The following is a 20,221-nucleotide window of genomic DNA, read 5'->3' as shown; positions in this document are numbered from 1 at the left end:
GATTGGCTGCAGAACCCGAGGGCAGAGGCCCCAATGCCCGCAGGGTTGTCCGGATAGCAGTTCAGTGGGGCCGGGGGCTCGATTACAGGGGCGGCGATGCCTAGTACGTACTTAAGTACTTAGTAGATGTACTAGTAGTCTGGTAGTACAAGCAGGGAGTAACACGTCCGGGCTTGGGCTTGTCTTGGTCTGGATCAAGCACCAGGTGGCACGGTGGGGGCGCACACATGCATGCAGGTTGGCAGTTGACCACCGCTGGGTGGCTGACCCAACATGCAGTGCAGTCTTCAATGCAGCACGATTACTCCGTATCTTGAATTGAATTGGGCCAGACACGGACATGCGCATCGTTGGCTATTACAACTACGTACTGCCATTGATTTACTTGGCAACTCCCTATCCTCATCAGTATACAGCGTAGTTGCGCTGCGGCCTCTCGTACCTGTTCCATCTGCATTACGCTATCATCGCCCTTTACGACGTCACTCCCTCCTCCCTTGTCCGATTGACACCATCACCACTCCCAACTTCCGTCACGATAGCTGCAGTCGCTCATCAACCCGTCTCGCCGTCTCCATAGACCAGCCGGCATATTACTACCACCACAGTCACCAATCCTCAATCCATCTTTTGTCGCGCTTATTCCCGTCTCAAGCCGTCCATCCACACCCAGCGATTCCGAGTTAAGCTCCACACGCAGATAAAGGCGTCTTCAAGGTGGAGCTATGGCTTCCCGCTACTAGACTCCTGGTCTCTTCCAGCTCGATAACACGAATTGATGGATTTTTGTCTCCTCCATGATTGTGTAATAAATTCTTCGTGCTCCTGTTGTGCTCCATGTCCAGAGCTATCCGCTTGTGCTTTCCGACCTTCATCCTCCGTCCAACTACGCCCATGCGACGCCAGTAGCTGATCGCATCGTCGGCACACGTGGGGGAGCTGCTTGCCCCAGTCTCAAGCCATGTCTACTTCCATCCTCAGTTTCTCGCCTTGGCGGAGCAGGTCCTCCAGCTTCTCCTCGCAGATAGCCTGCCAGCAGTCCTCTCACGACGATGTGGCAGAAGCTGCAACCTCCCATGACGACTCCGCTCAACGCCTGTCTTCTTCTGCAGGATCACCCAAGGCGTATCGGGAACCAATTCGATCCTATCTCCATGCTTCGGTTCGAGGACAACTGCGTACGAATGACCCCAACCCCAATGCTGACCGTCGCGAAAAGCTCCTTGCCACTAACTCGCGACAGCTCCCGTCGACAGCGAGCAAAATGCCCGAACCGTCCGCGAAGATACTGCCGAGCTAGCTAGCTACCTGTTGTCCGATGGCACAACTGCCAGGCGGCCATCATTCTTGCAGCGGAACAGAGCGTCGGCACAGGATCTCTTTTCACAGGCTCAGGATGGACGCAAGCGAACCGAAGACGATGCCGCGGCCTCTGGCACCATCCCAGAAGTATCGGAGCCAGCGTCTCCGGAGGGGCGGGACATGGACACTGCCGCAGACACTGCAGCGGACATTGCGGCTGAGGAATCAGGACCTTCGATGTTGTCCAATCTTCTGAAAAGATCACCGCCGCATTCTGTCACCGCCGACGCCCCTATTTCAACCGAGCCGCGAGCCGTTGAGTCGAGACAGCGACGGAAAGCTTCAGAAGATGAGCACGACCAGCCCAGGCAGCCCGAGCAAACTCCCGCTGCCACCGAACAGACGCCTCTTCTAGGTCATGTGTCGGATGAAAGCGACGACATTGGCGATCTCGAAGGACAAAAGGATACCCAGCTCAGAAAATGGTACGCCGGATTTGTCGAGAAGGGGCAGAAACTTGAGGGCCATGTTTCGCACGTAGTCAGGGTGGCAGTCAACCCCCATCGATGGAATCGCAAGGCTTTGTGGCATAACATGGTTGTGGAACCCGTCTCGTGCCTTCCGGCTGTTACTGTTGGGCTCTTGCTCAATATTCTAGATGCCTTATCCTACGGTAGGTTGTGATAAAGCCAATTTTGAACATTGTGGACCTCCATGGCTTACTCAACCGTCAGGAATGATTCTGTTCCCTCTTGGGAAGCAATTATTTTCGCATTTGGGCCCTGCTGGTATCTCCATTTACTATGTTAGCACGATTGTGGCCCAAGTCACCTTCTCATCCGGTAGTATCTTCAGGGGAGCTATCGGGTCCGAACTGGTACGTTCAAGGCTCCTCGCGCATCCAGCCGCCTCGACTAACTGTATGTACACCAGATCGAAGTTGTTCCGTTCTTTCATAATATGGCGCAAAAGATTATGGACAATGTAGGTGAAGACAAGCCAGATGCCGTTATCGCCACCACCATTGTCGCATACGCCGCGAGTTCCATCATGACGGGCCTAGTCTTTTACCTCATGGGTAAATTCAAGTTTGGCTACATGGTGGGTTTCATCCCTAGGCATATCCTCATCGGCTGCATTGGCGGTGTTGGCTGGTTCCTGATTGCCACTGGATTTGAGGTCTCGGCACGTTTGGATGGCCTTGAGTACAACCTGGATACTCTAAACAAGCTGACACGGTCCGATACTCTCCTTCTGTGGATCTTTCCGCTCGTATTGGCCACTTTACTGTTCTACGGGCAGTCCAAGATTCGGTCCAAGTACTTCCTACCGCTTTTTATCCTAGCCATTCCACTGGTATTCTACATCTTTGTCTTCTCGATTGACGCTTTGGAGGTGGGCGCATTGCGTGACAAGGGCTGGATATTTCAGGGGCCACCACAAGGGGAGCCTTGGTGGTACTTTTACACGCTGTACCGTAAGCATCTATTGCCCTTTTCGGTTTCAAGACCTTGGCAGGCTAACTTTTGCTACATAGAGTTCAACTTGGTACAATGGGATGCTATTCTCGAGGTTGTGCCTGCAATGATGGCTTTGACCTTCTTTGGTATCCTCCACGTCCCCATCAACGTGCCCGCATTAGCTTTGAACACGGGAGAGGACAATGCAGATCTCGACAAGGAGCTCAAACTGCATGGCTACTCCAATATTCTGTCAGGGTGTATGGGCAGTATCCAAAATTACCTTGTCTATGCCAACACTATCTTCTTTGTCCGGTCTGGCGGAGACAACAGGCTTGCGGGCTACATTTTGGCCGCAGCCACGTTCGGCGTCATGATGATTGGGCCATCACTCATCGGCTTCATCCCAGTTATGATGGTGGGAACCCTCATTTTTGACCTGGGATTCGAACTTCTCCTAGAAGCAATCTGGCTTCCACGTAAAAAGCTCAAGGTTGCCGAATACTTAACCGTAATCGTCATAGTTCTCGTCATGGGAATTCACGACTTTGTTGTTGGTATTGGAGTCGGGATCTTGTTGGCTTTTGTTTCGTTGATTATTCAGACCTCTCGAGTCTCGGCCGTTCGGGGATCATATGATGGCGGAGTTGTTAGCTCGACAGTTCGTCGCAACCCATCACAGCACCACTACCTAAATCAGGTTGGCCAGCAGATCTACATCATGAAATTAACTGGATACCTCTTCTTCGGAACCATTGTCAGCGTTGAAGAAAACATTCGAGCGCTGCTAGATGACCACGCCTTCTCCAAAAAGCCCATCAAGTTCCTCATCCTAGACCTGTGGCACGTTACCGGGCTGGACTACTCTGCTGGCGAAGCCTTCAACACAATCAGCCGTCTCCTTGACAAAAAGGGCGTCCTCTTTGTCCTTAGCGGGGTTGATGCAGAAAGCCAGTTGGGGAGAAATCTCAGGGCTGTCGGTCTGGATAACGACAAGATCGAAGTCAACATGCTCCCCAACCTAAACTCGGCACTGGAAGGCTGCGAAAACGAGCTCCTCAAGACCCTGTACGCCAGACAAGAAGAACTCAACTCAGCCAAGCGAATCGCCACACCAAGTCTCGACGTCCCAACAGCGCCAAACTCATCATCCTTGTCGTCTTTCGACCCGCCGTTCAACTCACCCCGACAAACACATCTCGTCGAGGCCGCCCGCGAGGCCCTCACGAGTGTCGACATCCCTCACCCCTCTAAGTGGCAAGGCTTCAATGAGCCCCTCCGCCTGATGCTCCAAATTTTCCAAGGCTTGAGTGGCAAGAATGAGGACTTTTGGTTCCAGGCAACGCCATACTTTAAGAGAAAAGAGTACCCCGCGGGAACAGTTCTATTCCGCCGCGGCGAGGAAGCAAACGGCTTCTATCTCGTGGAGCGAGGCATTCTGCGCGCAGAGTACGACTTGCCGCAGGGCTGGCTTTGCGAAAGCATAGTTGCTGGCACTACATGTGGCGAATTACCCTTCTTCTCGGAGACGGAACGCACGGCGACGGCGGTGGTGGAGAGGGACTGTGTAGTGTGGCAGATGGATTGCGAGGCGTGGGAGAAATTGCAAAAGGATCAGCCGAGTGTTGCAAGGGAGTTTTTGAGGATATCGTTGAAGTTGACGAGCGAGAGGATGAGTTCTATCACGTCGTATATTCTGACTACGGCGGGGTGAGCGAGTTGCATGTGTGTATGTACCTGGGCATGTATGTGGGTGGCTATTTGTATTTGGATAGCATGCGTTTAGCGATTGGGACAAATTGTATGATTTGCATGTATGTAATCATGTATAATTGACGATTACTGTACTTGTTCTGCTCTTCCGCCGTCTGTGTGATGTGGGTGGGAAGTACTGATGGTTAGTAATCAAACCCTCTAGACCGCCATGTAGGGTAGGTACAGACAACAACTTCATTGCATCACATAGCCTCACATGTATACTACATCCGAGAAGAACCTGAAAAGGTATTTCGAGTATATTAACGGAGTCGGGCTGCTTTTTTGTGTGTATCATCCCATCATCGGCACTTGACATACACCAAGCCCTTGTTGTTGCTACTAGACTCGCCACCCGCCGCCTACTCCGTCGTCGTCAACCTACACCTCAAATCTTACGTCCATCATCCGCTACACAAAGAGAAGACGGAAGCGCAATGCCCCAAAGCATCCGCTCAATACTGGGCAAGCCACGCGTCACAAAGCCCAAACCCCGCTCCTCATCCTCACAAACGGCCCAGTCCTCCCCCGTGCGCAGGAAGAGGCCACCTCCAGAACCCCAAGACGATGCCCTCTTCCCCCTCAAGTTTGGCGATCTTGGCGCCGCACCGATCCTCAGCTCCCAGGAGGAACTTATTCTCCGTGACGTGCCCCAGGCGATGCGGTACATCCGCTCACGCATGTTCTCGGCTGTTCCTGGATCCGGATTCACGTCCACCCGTCTCGCCGAGGTGCTCAGCTACCGGGCGTCCATGCCCCCCCTCGTGACGGCCGGCCACGTCAACGCCGTGCTGACCAGCTCGCCGGGGAAGATCGAGCGACAGGTCGCGGAGCTGGTGGGCAAGGGGGTCCTACGAAGAGTACGGGTCGAGAGGAGGGGCGGCGTGGGGGAGGCGCTCATCGAGGTGGGCGAGCTGGAGGAGATGCTGCGCAGGGCGGCGGCGCAGGGCGAGATATCAGACGCCGCGGGGGCCAAGTTTCGGCAAGTCCTGCAGGGCGACGCCGCCGCGCAGAGGGTCGAGCGAGGGGGCGAAGGCGACGATGGCTTGACGGCCCGCCAGGCGGATGAGCTGGTGAGGGCGGGCTTCCTGACGAGCTCGACTGCCGCGCCGGGGAGCACGCTGCATGTCCGGCCAGAGGACCGCACGACCCTGACGTCCATCCAGCACGTAGCTAGGTTTGCGTCGGGCACGGTTTCAGCAGTCGGGGGGCCAAACGCCATCCATCTCGCTGGGGGAGGAGGCGGCGCGCCTGCCTTGACGAGACGGGGCGGTGGCCTGGCTGCCCTTCGGATCGCGGTACCAGGGCATGGGAGATTTCTCAAGCTGGCCGACGCAGCCGTTGACTGGGTGCGCGAGGCGCTGGGCAAGACGAAATGGGGCGAGGGCCCCGAATCGTGGCTCAAGGAGAGGTTTGAGGGCAACGGACTGTACGGGACGAGGTGGAAGGAGTTTTGGGGCGTTGAGTGGGAGTGGGTGTTGGGTCAGGCGGTGGGATTGGGTGTCGTTGAGGTTTTTGAGACGGGCAGTGTAGGGAAAGGTGTGAGGGCATTGGGCGGGTGAAGGAGTTTCGTGATGGAGATGTTCCTCTCGGCAAGCGGATATTCTTCCAGGAAGGAGGGTCGTATTATTCTAATCCTGGTATTATTGGAGATGATGCTGATGTAGGAGGACGCCCATGTCGCCCAGGTTCATGCAGGATATCGATGCGTGTCTCACTTACATCACTTGCAGAACAAGAACTACCTACGTAGTAGTCGGTACCAAAATATGGAACCCGTTGACCAGGTTTAGTACAGATTTGTCTTAAGATCATCTATCTTTGTACCAGAAATCTTGCGCTACTTGTTTATTTGTCGATGTTGGATATTACTATTACCATCTCGGTGGTGGTCGAGGGATGGATCCAAAGGTAGCTATGACACGCGAACGCCGGCATATTCACATTTCGGAAGCAACACGAGAAAACAGAAAGAGGAAAAAAAAAAGATCTAACCGGCACGGGTGCATTCGAGCCCCGAACAGAGACCATGAAGGGCTCTCGGGGTAAAAACATCCAAGGCGATTCAGAGCGAGTTTCCAACCTCGCGCAAAAACATGGCCTTTATCTTGCAACGACAAAACAGCTGCCATTAATAGAGTAAAGACACGGACCTCTATTTGGTTGAGAGGTGGTCTGATTTAGTGTGATTCGCGAAAATTGACGGCTTGTTATTCCGTTTTGGGCTGTCTCAAACAAGTATGCCGGTGATCATACCTATTATCAGTCGCCGCCATGCAGTCTCAAGGATCAGACGTTTAGTTACAGCAACCGGGGGAGACGTTGTTTTTGCCTGGGGGTTGGCCTGGTATAGACTTTACTGCAAATAGGATGCTCCACAGTCCATAAGCCCTCACGTCAAGAAATGGACAGGGAAGATGCATGTTGCTGATGGTGCTTGGGCATTGCTGTTGTGTGATGATGGGTCTCAGATATGAATATTTGTCAATGGTAGCTCTCTCTGCTGGTATGAGTTAGCAAGTGTGCCTCGATGTAGCCTTGTTAGAGTCATCAAACCTTAAGTATGGGTGTGTGCAATGCAGAAGCATCATTGCTGCATATAACCGAGATGAGGTTTGCGCGCGGTGAAATAGACCATATGGTAGAAGATATGAAAAGGGCTGAACCAGGCACGAAGTGGGCAGATTTTGCTTGGCTGCATGTATATGTATCCTGGCCGCGTACTATCGTCAATGGCACATTGTACATATGTATGCATGTGTGCATTTCGTGCACTCCGTACCTTTGCATAGTGGCGTGTTTCCCCCTTCCTGTTTTTGTATTATAAACATGATTTATTCCTAACGCGACCTACTGAGGATTCTGGAGTAGACAAGTTGGGCTTTCGTACAGACATGAGGACGTGTCTGGACACTTACATAGAGGCGATACTTGCCATTGCTGGGCTAGAAGATTGGTGCTTCCTGACCCACGATCCGATCTCGCTGTTCCAAGTACATATACTACTTTTGCTGATTCTTCGCCTGCATATGCGCAGCATCCTCGAATGCGAAGGAAAAAGGATCAGCACCAATCCTTGCCTCACTTACCGGCCCAACTGGGTTATTGAAGTATAGCAAGTGGCGAAAGGAGGAGGACTAGTTGTCAAGACGTGAAGAGAGTAGCAATACTCTGAGCTCACTCGAAGCTGAAGCCCGAGCTTGAATAATTCTGTGAAGTGGCTATTCGGCCGGGCTACTTGCTCCACGGTGCCGTCTTGACATCGCCTTGTTTTGCATGAAGCAGGGTTACGTTGATTCCGACAGGACCATGTCCTAGTTCGCAGTTGAGCGAAACTCAACATAGCGAGGCCCTGCCAAATTCAGAAGGATTAGGCAACTCTTTTTGTTCCCCGTTGACAACGATTGATACTACTACCACTACTAGTACTACTACTTCCGTAACTAGCAAGCGACCAGATCCGAGCGGTAATGTGCAGCATCCACCAAGGAGCAATCACCTTGCAGGTGAGCGCCTGCGTCATCCCATGCCGATTGGCGACGGCTTGTGAAGAGGGTTGTCCGTACCTATCCTATAACATGCACATAGTTAATATACTAGTACAATGTTAGGAACTTGATGCTGCAAAGCTAGCAACCTACTTGGAAATGGTATAACGCTGGGGCCCGTTGCGGCCCCCGCAAACTAGTAGTATGGCTAATTCTCATCTTCAAGCGCGATTGGGGAGATTGCACAAGGTACTAATAGGCCTTGACCGGTTCAACTGAAATTAGTCAGGTTGGCGGTGCGGTGCCAAATTGAGATTGAGGGTTATAACGCGGAGCTAGGCCCGGAAGCTAGAGAAGAGAGCGTATCGGGTTAGGGTTACGAGGAAGGTTCAGCGCGGCGTCTGGCCATGCATACTAACTTGAGATGGCAGGCCAACGCCTGACAGTTGCACACCAAAACCGTTGCTACCAAGGAAAACTAGAAAGTCAAATTTTTCCGTCTTCGTTCTTGAGCTTGGACCTCGGGCGATGGGTGGCTGTCGACTAGCCTAAGCCTGGTGTGGTGTGATGCCCCTGCTGGCTTCACTGGGGAGAGTGATGCATCGAAATTTGGCCACATCGTTGGCCTTGGAGGGGCGGATCGGGTCGAATTCGCCTCTCGAGAAGGGCACGACGGGGCAAAGGGGCAATGAAGATGAGGCAAAATAAGTATCAGCACTTTCAATGCGTTAGCCAACCGGGCCTTCAATAGGGCATGCCCCCCCCCATAACGCCGTAATGAGGCATGCCCGGGGTTCGGAATACGTACGCGCGATAGCTTCCTGATAGGCTCTGAAGCCCAGTTGACATCGGACAAAACATCAGAGCGTCGAGGAGACATGTTTGCCGTTAATAATCCATACTCCGTACAATGCCACTGCAATGTTCTCTGCTGATGGGACGACGACATGGATGGATCGAGTGGAGGTACTCAGCTCAGACCTCGGGAACGCGGGGAGGCGGCCTCTAGGGCAGGAGCCAGGAACGACTGTGCCAAGCCTGCCTCCAGTCTCCAGACTGGCTATTCCTGGCAGCTTCAAGGTTGTCCAAAGCCCCAAAAGAAAGGAGCTGACGCGCGCATATGCACCGTTGACCCTTCAACCCGCACTGTCTTTCTGAGTGAGTACTCCGTACCGACTACAATATTCATGCGTCAAGGGCAGGTATTGGCACTAGGTACTGGGCACCGTGTATGATATTCAAGTGTGACTTATGCAGAGAAACCTGCACAAACCCGACTCGCTCGTCCATGACGTGGTATTGCATGAGAAGACGACCAAGATGTCAAGAAAAGCTGAGCCATGGGCAACATTGTTAACATCACATCATATTGTACACCCACCCACACACAATATTGCAACTCGCTTTTATTTGCACCCGAAAACGCACCAGGGTGCCTCTGACGCCAAAAGCCACAAGATGAGTGTTACATGTAGATCAGCAACCAGCTCAGGGGTTTCTTGCTTGCGCAAAACCTAGTGGCCAATAAAACGCATACCGAACATTATTACATTGCAGGCACGCGGCAGTGTGATGTGCAGGAAATTACTCTTCTTGCCCTCTCTCGCTGGGCGCCAGCAGACCCATCTCGCGCCCCCAGCATTTTCCAACAGCGCCGGAGAAGTCCTGTCAACCTGGTAGACTGCACGGCTCTCCCAACTCGTGCTTGCTAGTGTCCTCGATGACGCTGGAGACTACAAATCGGGGACCAGTACGGAGGACTTTACCTCATTAGTTGCCGCTTGACTTGATCCGGGGCTGAGCTGCCTGCCCCGTCGGCAGCGTAGTTATTGCCTTTACGGAGTACGTTTGAGTACATTATGTATGGTGTAATGCCAGCAGTGTGCATTATCGTTAGGAAGAGCTGTCGTAAATGACGTGACTCGCGTATATCGAACTTGGATAGCATGTACGTACCCAGAAACGTGTGCAGAGTCTGAAAGCTCGTTCATAGTCTATCGAGGGCAAGACATGCAAGACGAAAAGCTTCAACCAACTTGTGCCATCCACAGTCTTTTCAGCCATGTATGTACTCCGTACGACGCCTAGCATGGTCTCTTGTGCCACGTCTGCTGGCCGCGTTTTCGGTCGAGAAGACGAGAGCGAAGAAAGCAGTAGCATTGGCACACAGTAGTGCTCCGTAATACTATGTACCCGTGGCCTGGCTCTCTCGACTCGGTTTCGGATGGGCTGGTTACAAATGTCATCTTTGTTCGCTATGCGTCTCCAGCGTCGTGGCCCGCGTGTCGACTGATGGACTGACTGGCTGGTACTCCGTATGTACATGAGCCGGAGCCGTCCAAATGCTTCTAATAAGTGGTGGCGTCGAGCTACCAGGTTCGAGGCGGCCGGAACAGGGGATGTTGGTGGATTGTGTGGGTGGTGGATGGTGGGTGGCCAACGGACCGGCCAAGCGATTGATCAATGATGGCACTGACAGTCGGTTTGCTGCACATGGCAATTGCCTTCCGCCCTTGTGTGTGCGTGCATGTGTCATGCTTCCATGGCTTACGACATTTCAACATTTAATCAAATACGTTTGGTGAACAATTTTATGCACGGAGTAAGCACTGACTCCAAAAATTGAAAGAAAAAAAAAACATTTCTCCCGCTTTCTTTCTCGCAATTTGTCTTGCACATCTCCAGACTGCTGACTCCTTCGACTCAATTTGCTCCGGGGCCCCCCTGGCTGCTGCAGTGGGGCCCTCGCCAGGCCTGTCTTGGTGAACCAGTCAGTTCGCTAGGCACCCGTTCGTTACCAAGGGTCTGGTATTACTTGCCATGGTATCTGGTCGCTAGGCGCTTGGCCAGGCAGTGATGGACATGGACGTGCAGGTTGGAGGGGAAAAGGGGAAGATTGAGCATTTGAACCGTTGACCCGAAACCTAAAACCCAAGACCACCACGTCTGCTCGCCGTGCCAGCACGTTCAAAGACGCTCAAGACGCTCATGGCGCTCATAGCGCTCTCGAGCTCTCCACTTGGACTGTGATACGTGATGTTTGGGGGTGTGCTTTGTGCTCACACTATTCCATCCATTCACCCCTGACTGTCAGTCTTGAGCAGAACCCCGACATTGGCTCCCTAGTTGAATTGGAAACTTTGGAGCAGACGGGGCTTTTCCCGTTGCCGTTGCCGTTGCCGTTGCCGCCCACCAAGGTAAGTAAGTTCTTGCACTCGGTGCCAAGTACTTCAATGTCAGTGCCATCCGATGTTCCCATCTGACTACCAACAAGCCTGAAGTACCAACTTGGAGCCTTGGTGTTGTACCCACCCCTTTTGAGCACTTCGACTTTCTGCTCGTCGTTTTTGTCAAACCACCACCGCCATTGACGACGACAGCACCGACAGGAGGCTTGGTGCGTTGTCCCAGGCCGCATTTCGAAAACCGACGGAGAGGAAAGTCTGAAGAGGATCGAAGGCAGTTGAGACAGTATTCAACCCTCCCCCACCGAACCAGATTCTGCCGCCCTCGAACCCTTCGCCGAGCTCAAACCGAGACCGAAGGGTACCAAAAAAAAAAAGAAAAAGAAAACGATCTTGCTAGATTCGCCCCGCTGGCTTTGTGACTGATAGTCGGTGACAGCTTTCATCTAGACAGCGCTTCGTCACGTTGTTTGTTTTGTTTTCCCGTCTTCCCAAACAGCATTATTCCAAGACTTTCTCAGCGGGTATTGCTGGCAGCCGAGTAGAGAGAAGGTGGGATTTTTGGACAGTCAGAAACAGCAGCTTTTGTTCTTAATAACGTCTGTTCTGCTTCTCAAAGGGAAAAAAAGAGGTCTTGGTATGTTTATACACCGGATCACCCCTTCGAAGGGTTCTGTCGCCTATGTTTTGATTCTTTGCCCCCTCCCCTTCGTATGTTACCGGCTCATGTCTTTGCTGCCTCTCACGACTTTCATGACTTGAGCCCTCGACCCGCTCTCCACCTACAGGATCATATAGACTGACCGCCCTGAATATTAGGGCGACGATTTATTAAGTGGCAACGACACGAATTTTATGGTGTCGACCCTGTTTGCCAGACACTTGTTTCCCTTTCGACCATCACTCTATGCCAGGCGACGGTCCTCTTATTCGGTCCCCTAGTGTTTCAGCCAATCCTCTAGAATTGCAGACGAACCAGATCTTGGCCATTTAGGTAGCGGGCGGCTCTGATACTTGGACTGTGTGGATGGGCACAATACGCGTCGCAGGCTTATTTACTCTATACAGGCCCTCTGGTGAACAAGTCGACTCTCTCGACTCCAAGCTTCATCACCTCTCACAAATCGCTGAGCCAGTACTCGAAATGGCGACAGCCTTGCCGCGGCCATCACGGTCCTCAAATGGCCCACCCAATATGGCATTACCTGCTTTGCCAGTACACAAAACTCGAAAAAGCACAGAAAATATCCCGTCGCATGCTCCAGTGAAGTCTGCACCGTCCACGCCAAGGAGTGGTCTTCGAGCTCCTTCGAGTATCTTGACACCTCCGACCCCGGTTCCGACCACGACGTTGCCTTTTTCCAAAAGCCTTGCCAGTGTAAACGCCATCGGCGCTGTCAACGCCGCGGGCAAGACGCTTCGGAAAACCGTCAGTATCAGCTCATTTCCACACCCCCCACGAGGCGAGAGCAGGTCTAGCAGCTTGCCACCTAGTCCGCTAGCCAGCGAAAAGACTCGATCTCGGAGATCGAAGACGCCCAAGGAGCTGTCTCATCTGACCTACTCTCCATCTACTCCGAGCTTGTTGAATGGTAGTGGAGAGGGCAAATCTATCAGCAACGCTCGCATGTCGGATGGGTTGATAAGCATTTCCTCGCCGCCGCAAAGCCGAAGCTCTTCCGCACAAGACTCATACTCAACTTCTGCAACGACTTATGATGAACCTGGGGAAGGGTCGGCAGTGAAAGTCGACGCAGGTGCACCTGTTGTTGGCTCCGCTTCCGACAAACGATCATCCAAATCCGACGGCAAAGGCAATGTGGTTGTTAGCGTGAGAGTCCGTCCGGACAACGCCCCTGGCCAGTCAAACCCCGAAGGAGAATGGATGGTTGATGGACGCAAGTCACTCATCGCGTACAAAGGGAAAGAAGGCGGTGATTATATTTATGGTATGTACATGTGCACCAAAGCTGCGCGCGCCTCAAAACGTACCTTGGTACTCCGCAAACAGCACCCTGCTAACAAATGAGCAAGATAATGTCTTTACAACGCATGACAACAATGCGCGTGTATATGACCATATTGCAAAGCGACTCGTCCGGAGAGTCATGGAAGGCTACCACGGAACAGTCTTTGCCTACGGTATGACCGGTACGGGCAAGACATTTTCGATGCAAGGAACAGCGTCATCACCAGGCGTCATTCCCCTGGCAATTACCGACATCTTCTCATACATCCGGGAAACGCCGTCCCGAGAATTTCTGCTACGTGTCAGCTATCTTGAAATTTACAACGAGAGAATTCATGACTTGTTAAGTATGCCGACGGGCAGTGGTGTTGGTGGAGCTCCACAGCAGGACGAGATTAAACTTCGCGAGGACAGCAAGCGTGGCGTCTATGCCACGCCATTAAAGGAAGAAATCGTCCAAAGCCCTACACAATTGCTCCGGGTTATTGCGCGTGGTGACCAAGCGAGACGAACTGCCAGCACACAATTCAATGCCCGCAGTTCGCGGAGTCACGCAGTCGTTCAGATCGTCGTTGAAAGCCGTGAACGAACCCCAGGTGCCGCTGCTGGCGGGAACGAAGCCAAGCGCTCAGCTATTCTCCCTGGAGGTGTTCGTGTGTCCACTCTGAGTTTGATAGATCTGGCTGGTTCTGAAAAAGCAGCTGAGTCCAAGGAGCGGAGACAAGAAGGTGCCCATATCAACAAGAGTCTTCTCACACTAGGAACCGTCATATCAAAGTTATCCGAGTGGAAGGATAAGGAAAGCAAAAGCAGCGACAAAGAAGGCAAACACCTGCCTTACCGTGACAGCAAACTGACGCGTCTCCTCCAGGGAGCCTTGTCCGGCAATTCATTAGTGAGCATCCTTTGCACCATCCAGATTGGAGCCGCCGGCAGTACCGCGGCCGCAAACTCCCATACGACCGAAACCATTAATACTCTGAAATTTGCCTCGCGGGCCAAGAACAGTATTGTAAGCCACGCCAAAAGAGCGGAAGAGGCTCTTGGTGCAGGAGGCGACGGCGGTGCAAGAGTGCTTTTAGAGCGGTATCGCATGGAGATCGTGGAGCTGCGGAAGCAGCTTGATTCACAAAAGGGCAAGAGGAGTAGCAAGGACAGCGAGGCGGACAAGGACAAGGAGAAGGACGAGGAAGCAGAAAAAGTCAGAGAAATGGAGGCTGTCGAGAGACACGAGGAGCAAATGCTGGAGATGCAGCTTGCAAGAACAGCGCTGAAGGAACGAATTGATCATCTCAACCGGCTGATCCTCAGCTCTAAGTCGATCGGGGTCAATTCCAACGGCTCATTAAGCTCCCTTGGACAGTATGCACGATTCTCTCAACTCTCCCTGACGGGGTCGATCAGATCCTCAGTTGCCACGTCCATTGGATCAAAACCTCTGCTGGAGCGCACTGCATCAATGACGTCAGCGTCATCGACAATTGGGCGACGTTCTAGCGGCGGCCAAAGATTATCTGGCGAATGTGAGCGAGAGGCCATTGATGCCGAGGACGATAGCGTTGGGGAGTATGGAGACGGCACGGCTTCCCTGACGGCCCAAAACCGGGCGCTTCAGGCAGACCTAGTTGATAAGAACCGGTACATTGCCACTTTGGAGAAGAGACTTCTCCAAGCGAGGCGGGCAAGCTCGTCGCGAACCTCTGTTGGATTTTCCGCGCCAAGTAAGAATATCATGGTTGGTGAAGACCACAGCGTCGCTGCTGCCTTGAAGGAAAAGGATGCCGAGATTGCTGATCTCCGTGCTCGCCTTGATGATAAAGACCGTATGCTTGCCGCTCTGAGGAGTGCTGCGCGCTCTCGAGACACTGCTGACGCTTCAGCCGACGCACGACCAACCCCAGTTACGGATCAGGCCAAGACGACGATGCCAAGTAGCCCTACGAACAACCAGTTCCACAGGCGGCGGACCAAGAGCGTCGATGAGATGAATAGAATGCTTGAAGAGATGATCCAGGACCGCGTTGAAACAGGGCAAATCATCCGTGGATCGCGAGGCAGCGTGCGGTTACCTGGTGGACAGAAGCTGGACTCACTGGCAGAGCCGCCACATACCTTGGAACCCTTGCGACAAAGTCCAGTCCCTACGGCTTCGCCAGCCGTATCGGCAATTGAGTCTGTGTGATAGGCCATCTTCTGCGGTTGCAACGAGTTTTAAGCCACGGCAAACTGGCTTGCAAATCCCTTTGTGAATTGTATTGCGGAGGCATGGTTTTTTTTTAATGTGTTTGGAGTCCAGGACTGATTTCGGACTTGACTTGCGTTTATACCCTACGATCTGCTACTCTTTTTCGTCTTCTTCTTCTTCTTCTTCTTCTCTTTCTGGGCCAATATTCTTTACTTGATCCCATCGCCGAGCCGGTCATACTTTGGCTGTTTTGGGCCCTTGGACGCAGACATGATCTTGGTTGGTTCGGCTACGCAGATGCTCAATATGGTTGTTGCTTCTATTTTCTGCGCGAGAGCCGGATGAGACATGATGCTTTCTTTCTGAGAAGTACCACGCGATAAGACGAGGGGTCGTTTCAATCTCTTTTTCTAATGGCATTGGTTGAAGACCATTATTAGCGTATAGCTTATATCTGTCGGCTTTATTATGTATTTTATGTCACTATGCGGATAGTCATGAGTCTAATGGAGACAAGGACAAAAGGTGCAATGTTGCCGTATTGCAGCGATTGTGTTGGCCCTTTGATGTGGTGATCCATGGTGCATGTATCCAAGTATGAATTGTAAAACTGGGCGGCGGTGGCTGAGATTGGCGCAATGCCTGTCGTGAGACATTTCCGATGGCTGATCCATTGCGATTCGATGCCGCACGCCTCTGATTACCCGATTTGGTAATTCTACGCCATTCGTACTTTAGTGTACCACACACTGCCGAATGTTTGTTAAAAGAAGATGGAGACGTCGGCGGAGTACTAGCATGTTTTGCCTACTCGGCAGACTCGACGTTATACGATACGAGGCTCTGTGGGATAAAACCAATGATGCTTTGTTGTGAATGCTGACTCCTGCCGTGTTTCCCCGACCCTAATGACGGGGTCCTCATCCCAGCTGTAGGCTATTTATATTCTAGTCAAGTTTAGCCTCGATTGGGCAAATGTCCGGTGTCTCATGGTCGGTATACACGGCCCGTGTGAGTGATGGATGGCCTTGCGGCGTGGTGGACTTGGATTCGTTTCCGCGTTGGGGGCTCAAAGCTGCCCCCGTGATGAGGACTTGGTATCCTATCTGTGTGGCCGTCTGACATTTCAACTTGATTCCAGTATGACGGCTGGCACAGTTGGCGCGCGCTTAGAAACTAGAGGGATCGTGTTTCGAAATTGTCGGCTGGCGTCCGACTACACGTACATGAGCCGGAATGCAAGATGCGCTCTCAGCTGTGTAGAAGGGCGGCTGCTTCGCGTCTTTATATATCTATATAAGCGCGTGTGTGGATTTATACATCTTTATACATGACACACATCGCTGTCCCTTTGCCCAGAGTATTCGAGGACGACCAACACGCACAAGTAAAACACGGCTACGGTTTCCGACAACATCATGGCAAATGGCACGAGCCTCCATCCGTTCACGGAGGCTCTACTGCTCAGCCGTGCGGTCGTGTCCTTGGCCTTGAGTATGAGCATCATGTACTCCTTTGTGCCTCACCGATTTTGTACCTGGCCGACGGCCTGAGGGTGGTATTTAAACTGCTCTTCCTGGCAGCGTACAGGCACGCCGTCCCCCAACCACTCGACAGCTATCTGTATGTCTTTGGGCAGTTTCAAAGCTGGCATGTTGGCAGAATCTGGTCGTCTCTCGCGTCTGTAGCCGCCACGATACCGACCGTGCCCCAATTTGCATGGCGCCTGTTCAGGCTTACCGAGCTCATTAGGTGGGAGCGCTACATGGCGGAGCATCTCCCCGGCCTGGGTTGGGTCATCGCTTCCTGGGTGTATATTTCATCCATTGGCACCTTGGTGATATGGCATGTGGCGGGTATTGTGCTCTGGGGCGGACTCGCCTTGGAATTTGCGCTTCCGGCTTCCTTGGTGAATCGTTCGGCCAAGAAGCACGAGAGATTTCCGCTTGGGGCACGACGCGAACTGTATTCGTTAGGTCTTCCGGTTGCGTTTGCGAGTATGCTTTTGCCCTTTCTTTTGTCATCGGTACTTCTGTCTGGAATATTGAAGAGACGGGTAGCTTTAGGTGGGCAACCCAGATGAATCTCCGATCCTGGATGTCCATCGTGTTCATATTGACTTTTTTCATCATGTCTTCGCTGAACACTGTGTTGTCAATGCTTGGTAGCATTAGGGGTGTGCTGAATTTCGCTAGAGGTAACTCTATTGCTGTGCCTCTTTTATATTACGTCTCGATTTACGATGAGACTGAAACATCTTAGCTGAAACGGGTAGACATTCTGGGATAGCTTTGGATGTCTAAAACGAAAAAAAAAAAAAAAACCAAAATCACACGAGGGAGGACACACGTTTATGTAATACACAATAACACACATTCGTGCCTCCTCTTTCCGTCAGGCTGGAGCTTGGGATGCCCCTAGGAATGCCTTTCTTGTGCACAAATCTGGATTGCCGCCCCACACTCTCGTACCCTGGCTAATAGCCAAGTCCTGACACATTGAGAATACTATAACTGCTCCGTAATTAGTAGTTCAGGCAGTTGATAGGTACAGCTACATGGACTGATTAGCTTTGAGATGGCATTCAGTGATACACACCATGTCGTGTAATTGGATGTCATGGTCTATCGGGATGGTTGAGATGTTGCCATGTGAATGAAATGGTTGCAATTCCTATGGGAGAGTTGAATTCTATGGGTATGGGACTAGGTTGCATCACTGGAAAGCCCTGGGTATCAATGCGAGTCTTTCGGAGCATTCTTGGTCCTGGAGTAGACTAGTTGCAGGTGCTGTCGTTGTACCACGTGGATACATACTGGGTTCATCGTTGTTATAGACTTCAGGGGGTTTACAAAAAGGGACCTCCAATAGTCGCTGGCGCCGATAACCGGCATGTTGTTGTTGCGCCCGGGATATTGAACCGGCCGTCTACCAATTCAACCCATTAACTTTCCGAGCTCAAGCCTGAAAACTTGACAGACCTGGGGGAGAGATGTACATACTCGCTGCGGAAATTCATCAGAAGTTGGTCGATCTTAAGGGGTTGGCGCAGGATTGCACTGGCTGAGCTGGCCCCCTGGGAGTTGGTTCCCCTTTTATTAATAGCAGCTGGTTTGATCTGAGCCAGGCTCGAAACACGGCTGCATATTTATCAACCCTTGTTTTTGAGGTGCATGTGTATTCGGCCGGCGGTCGACACATCACCGTTTTACACGAGGGTCTGGTTCGAGGAGCATTTCCTCCTGGCAGGGAACGCTACGCCTAATCGCATTCAACACCTGTCGAGAGTTCCGGCTTCTTGTCGAGGCAAATATACCTGCAGGAACTATTTTGACTTTTTAAGCTTGATTTGCGATTTGCTTCATACTGAGTTGTGGCTGCTGATTCCAGGGTCCTGCGGTCAGGTCAGTTCAGCTAATACAGTAGCTTCTTATGTTGAAGTCGTCGTTAGTCTAAAGTTAGAATTTTTATTACATGGGAACCAACGGGGAGTTTGTTATTCACCGGTCGGTGCCAGATAGCCAATGAGGAACAAAATGGCGCACGAGCGCCTCGCTAGTAAATACTACCTAGGTAGGTAGTGACGGAGATTGGGGGCACTCCGTAGATGTCGTGAGAAAACAATATGGAGGATGAATTACCAGTCCCAGTTCACGATGCCCGCAAGGAAGGAAGTAGCAACGTCCCGCCAGGACGCTTGAGCACTTGCGCACTTGAGCGTCATTATGAAACATCTCAAGCGGGCCCCTGCCAGGGCCGCGGATACATGACATCATTGTACCGCTAAGCGGCGCACGGCCGCCGTTGGTACTTTATCTCATTGTACAATGTAGCAGCCAACAGATGCAAGTTGTTTCATCTTTACTCTTTCCCCAGTTCCAGAGCGCCGCGGTTGGACGGAAAGAGCATCCCTGGTGCATACCCTGGTCGTCGAGTGGCCCGTGGCAGCCCATGGTGACCTATGACAGCCCATGACGACAAAAGTCTCTGCAGCCTCGGCCCTCGCTTGCCGCCGCCTCCTCCAATCCATCCATTGTCTTGTACAATACTCCGTACTCCGTACTCACATCGGCCAATTTCTTGGGCTCTTTGCTGGCGCATGACAGAATATTGTCATGAGATATTTTTTTTTGCCCGTCGCCATTTTCGAGCGAGCGGGCCAGGAAGCCCTCGAACGTGATTGCGGGTTTTCAAGTATTATGGAGCGCGCTTTGTTCGTTTTGCGCTTCTGTCGACTTCTTCAGCACTGACGCGATCTATCGGTCGTGATGATTGCATGGTACATGTAAAACCGCGCGACGTCGTGTGACCATGTTTGCCATGTTCGTGCCGCAAGAACATGTTGGGCAGTCATCCTGGTGCCATGTCAAACTCTGGGCTTCCAGCTGCCACTTCGGGCCCCATGTCCTTATCAACACTGTTGGCCCGGATCATCAACATCCTAAGCCTGCATCACATTAGTTACTCTGCTTGCCCAACCAAGCCCCGTGTTCCTGACCCCTGTGGGTCGCCTTCGAACCTCTCGATATTGGCCTCGACACGACATCTCTTTGAGGACCCTGCGTGGACCAAGCCTTCCTGGCCAGAAGAACAAGCCTCGCTAAGCCCACTGGTCAAGGGTCTGGTCCTTTTGGTCCTTTTTTTTCTCCTTGATAATTTATTCATGTACTACGTCCTCTTCGCATACAAGACAAGACAATAGAAATAACGAGGCTGGCCCTCGGCATAGCTGGACTGGTTTGGGAGTGAGCGCACATTCCTCCTCAACAAGTGGTTCAAGGGCCGTCGACATTGAACAAGGCGATCGTCGTCCAGCACGCCCCAAAACGAGACAGAGGGGACAATCTTCATTCACAACCTCCCTACCACCGGGTGGA

At 52.2% G+C, this 20,221-nt stretch overlaps 3 protein-coding genes across 3 annotated transcripts; all 3 read left to right on the top strand.

The window, feature by feature from the left end:
- Nucleotides 1-961: 961 nt before the first annotated feature.
- On the top strand, nt 962-4,476 carry G6M90_00g100080 (uncharacterized protein; the record flags this gene model as incomplete). The annotated part of the gene is made up of 5 exons (XM_014690855.1): nt 962-1,178; nt 1,244-1,975; nt 2,037-2,179; nt 2,236-2,779; nt 2,840-4,476. The coding sequence occupies 5 exons, from the start codon at nt 962-964 to the stop codon at nt 4,474-4,476; spliced, it is 3,273 nt and encodes a 1,090-aa protein (XP_014546341.1).
- Nucleotides 4,477-4,954: 478 nt separating this feature from the next.
- G6M90_00g100070 (uncharacterized protein) lies at nt 4,955-6,079 on the top strand (the record flags this gene model as incomplete). Its single annotated transcript, XM_014690856.1, has 1 exon — nt 4,955-6,079. One exon carries the CDS (start codon nt 4,955-4,957, stop codon nt 6,077-6,079), a length of 1,125 nt encoding a protein of 374 aa, XP_014546342.1.
- Nucleotides 6,080-12,385: 6,306 nt separating this feature from the next.
- KIN7D (Kinesin-like protein KIN-7D) lies at nt 12,386-15,341 on the top strand (the record flags this gene model as incomplete). The annotated part of the gene is made up of 2 exons (XM_014690857.2): nt 12,386-13,139; nt 13,225-15,341. 2 exons carry the CDS (start codon nt 12,386-12,388, stop codon nt 15,339-15,341), a joined length of 2,871 nt encoding a protein of 956 aa, XP_014546343.2.
- Between the last annotated feature and the right edge of the window lie 4,880 nt (nt 15,342-20,221).

The sequence above is a fragment of the Metarhizium brunneum genome, chromosome 6 (genome assembly GCF_013426205.1).
Source record: "Metarhizium brunneum chromosome 6, complete sequence".
Lineage (NCBI taxonomy): Eukaryota > Fungi > Ascomycota > Sordariomycetes > Hypocreales > Clavicipitaceae > Metarhizium > Metarhizium brunneum.
The sequence above is the reverse complement of the archived record's forward strand: the minus strand, read 5'-3'. Positions and strand labels throughout refer to the sequence as shown.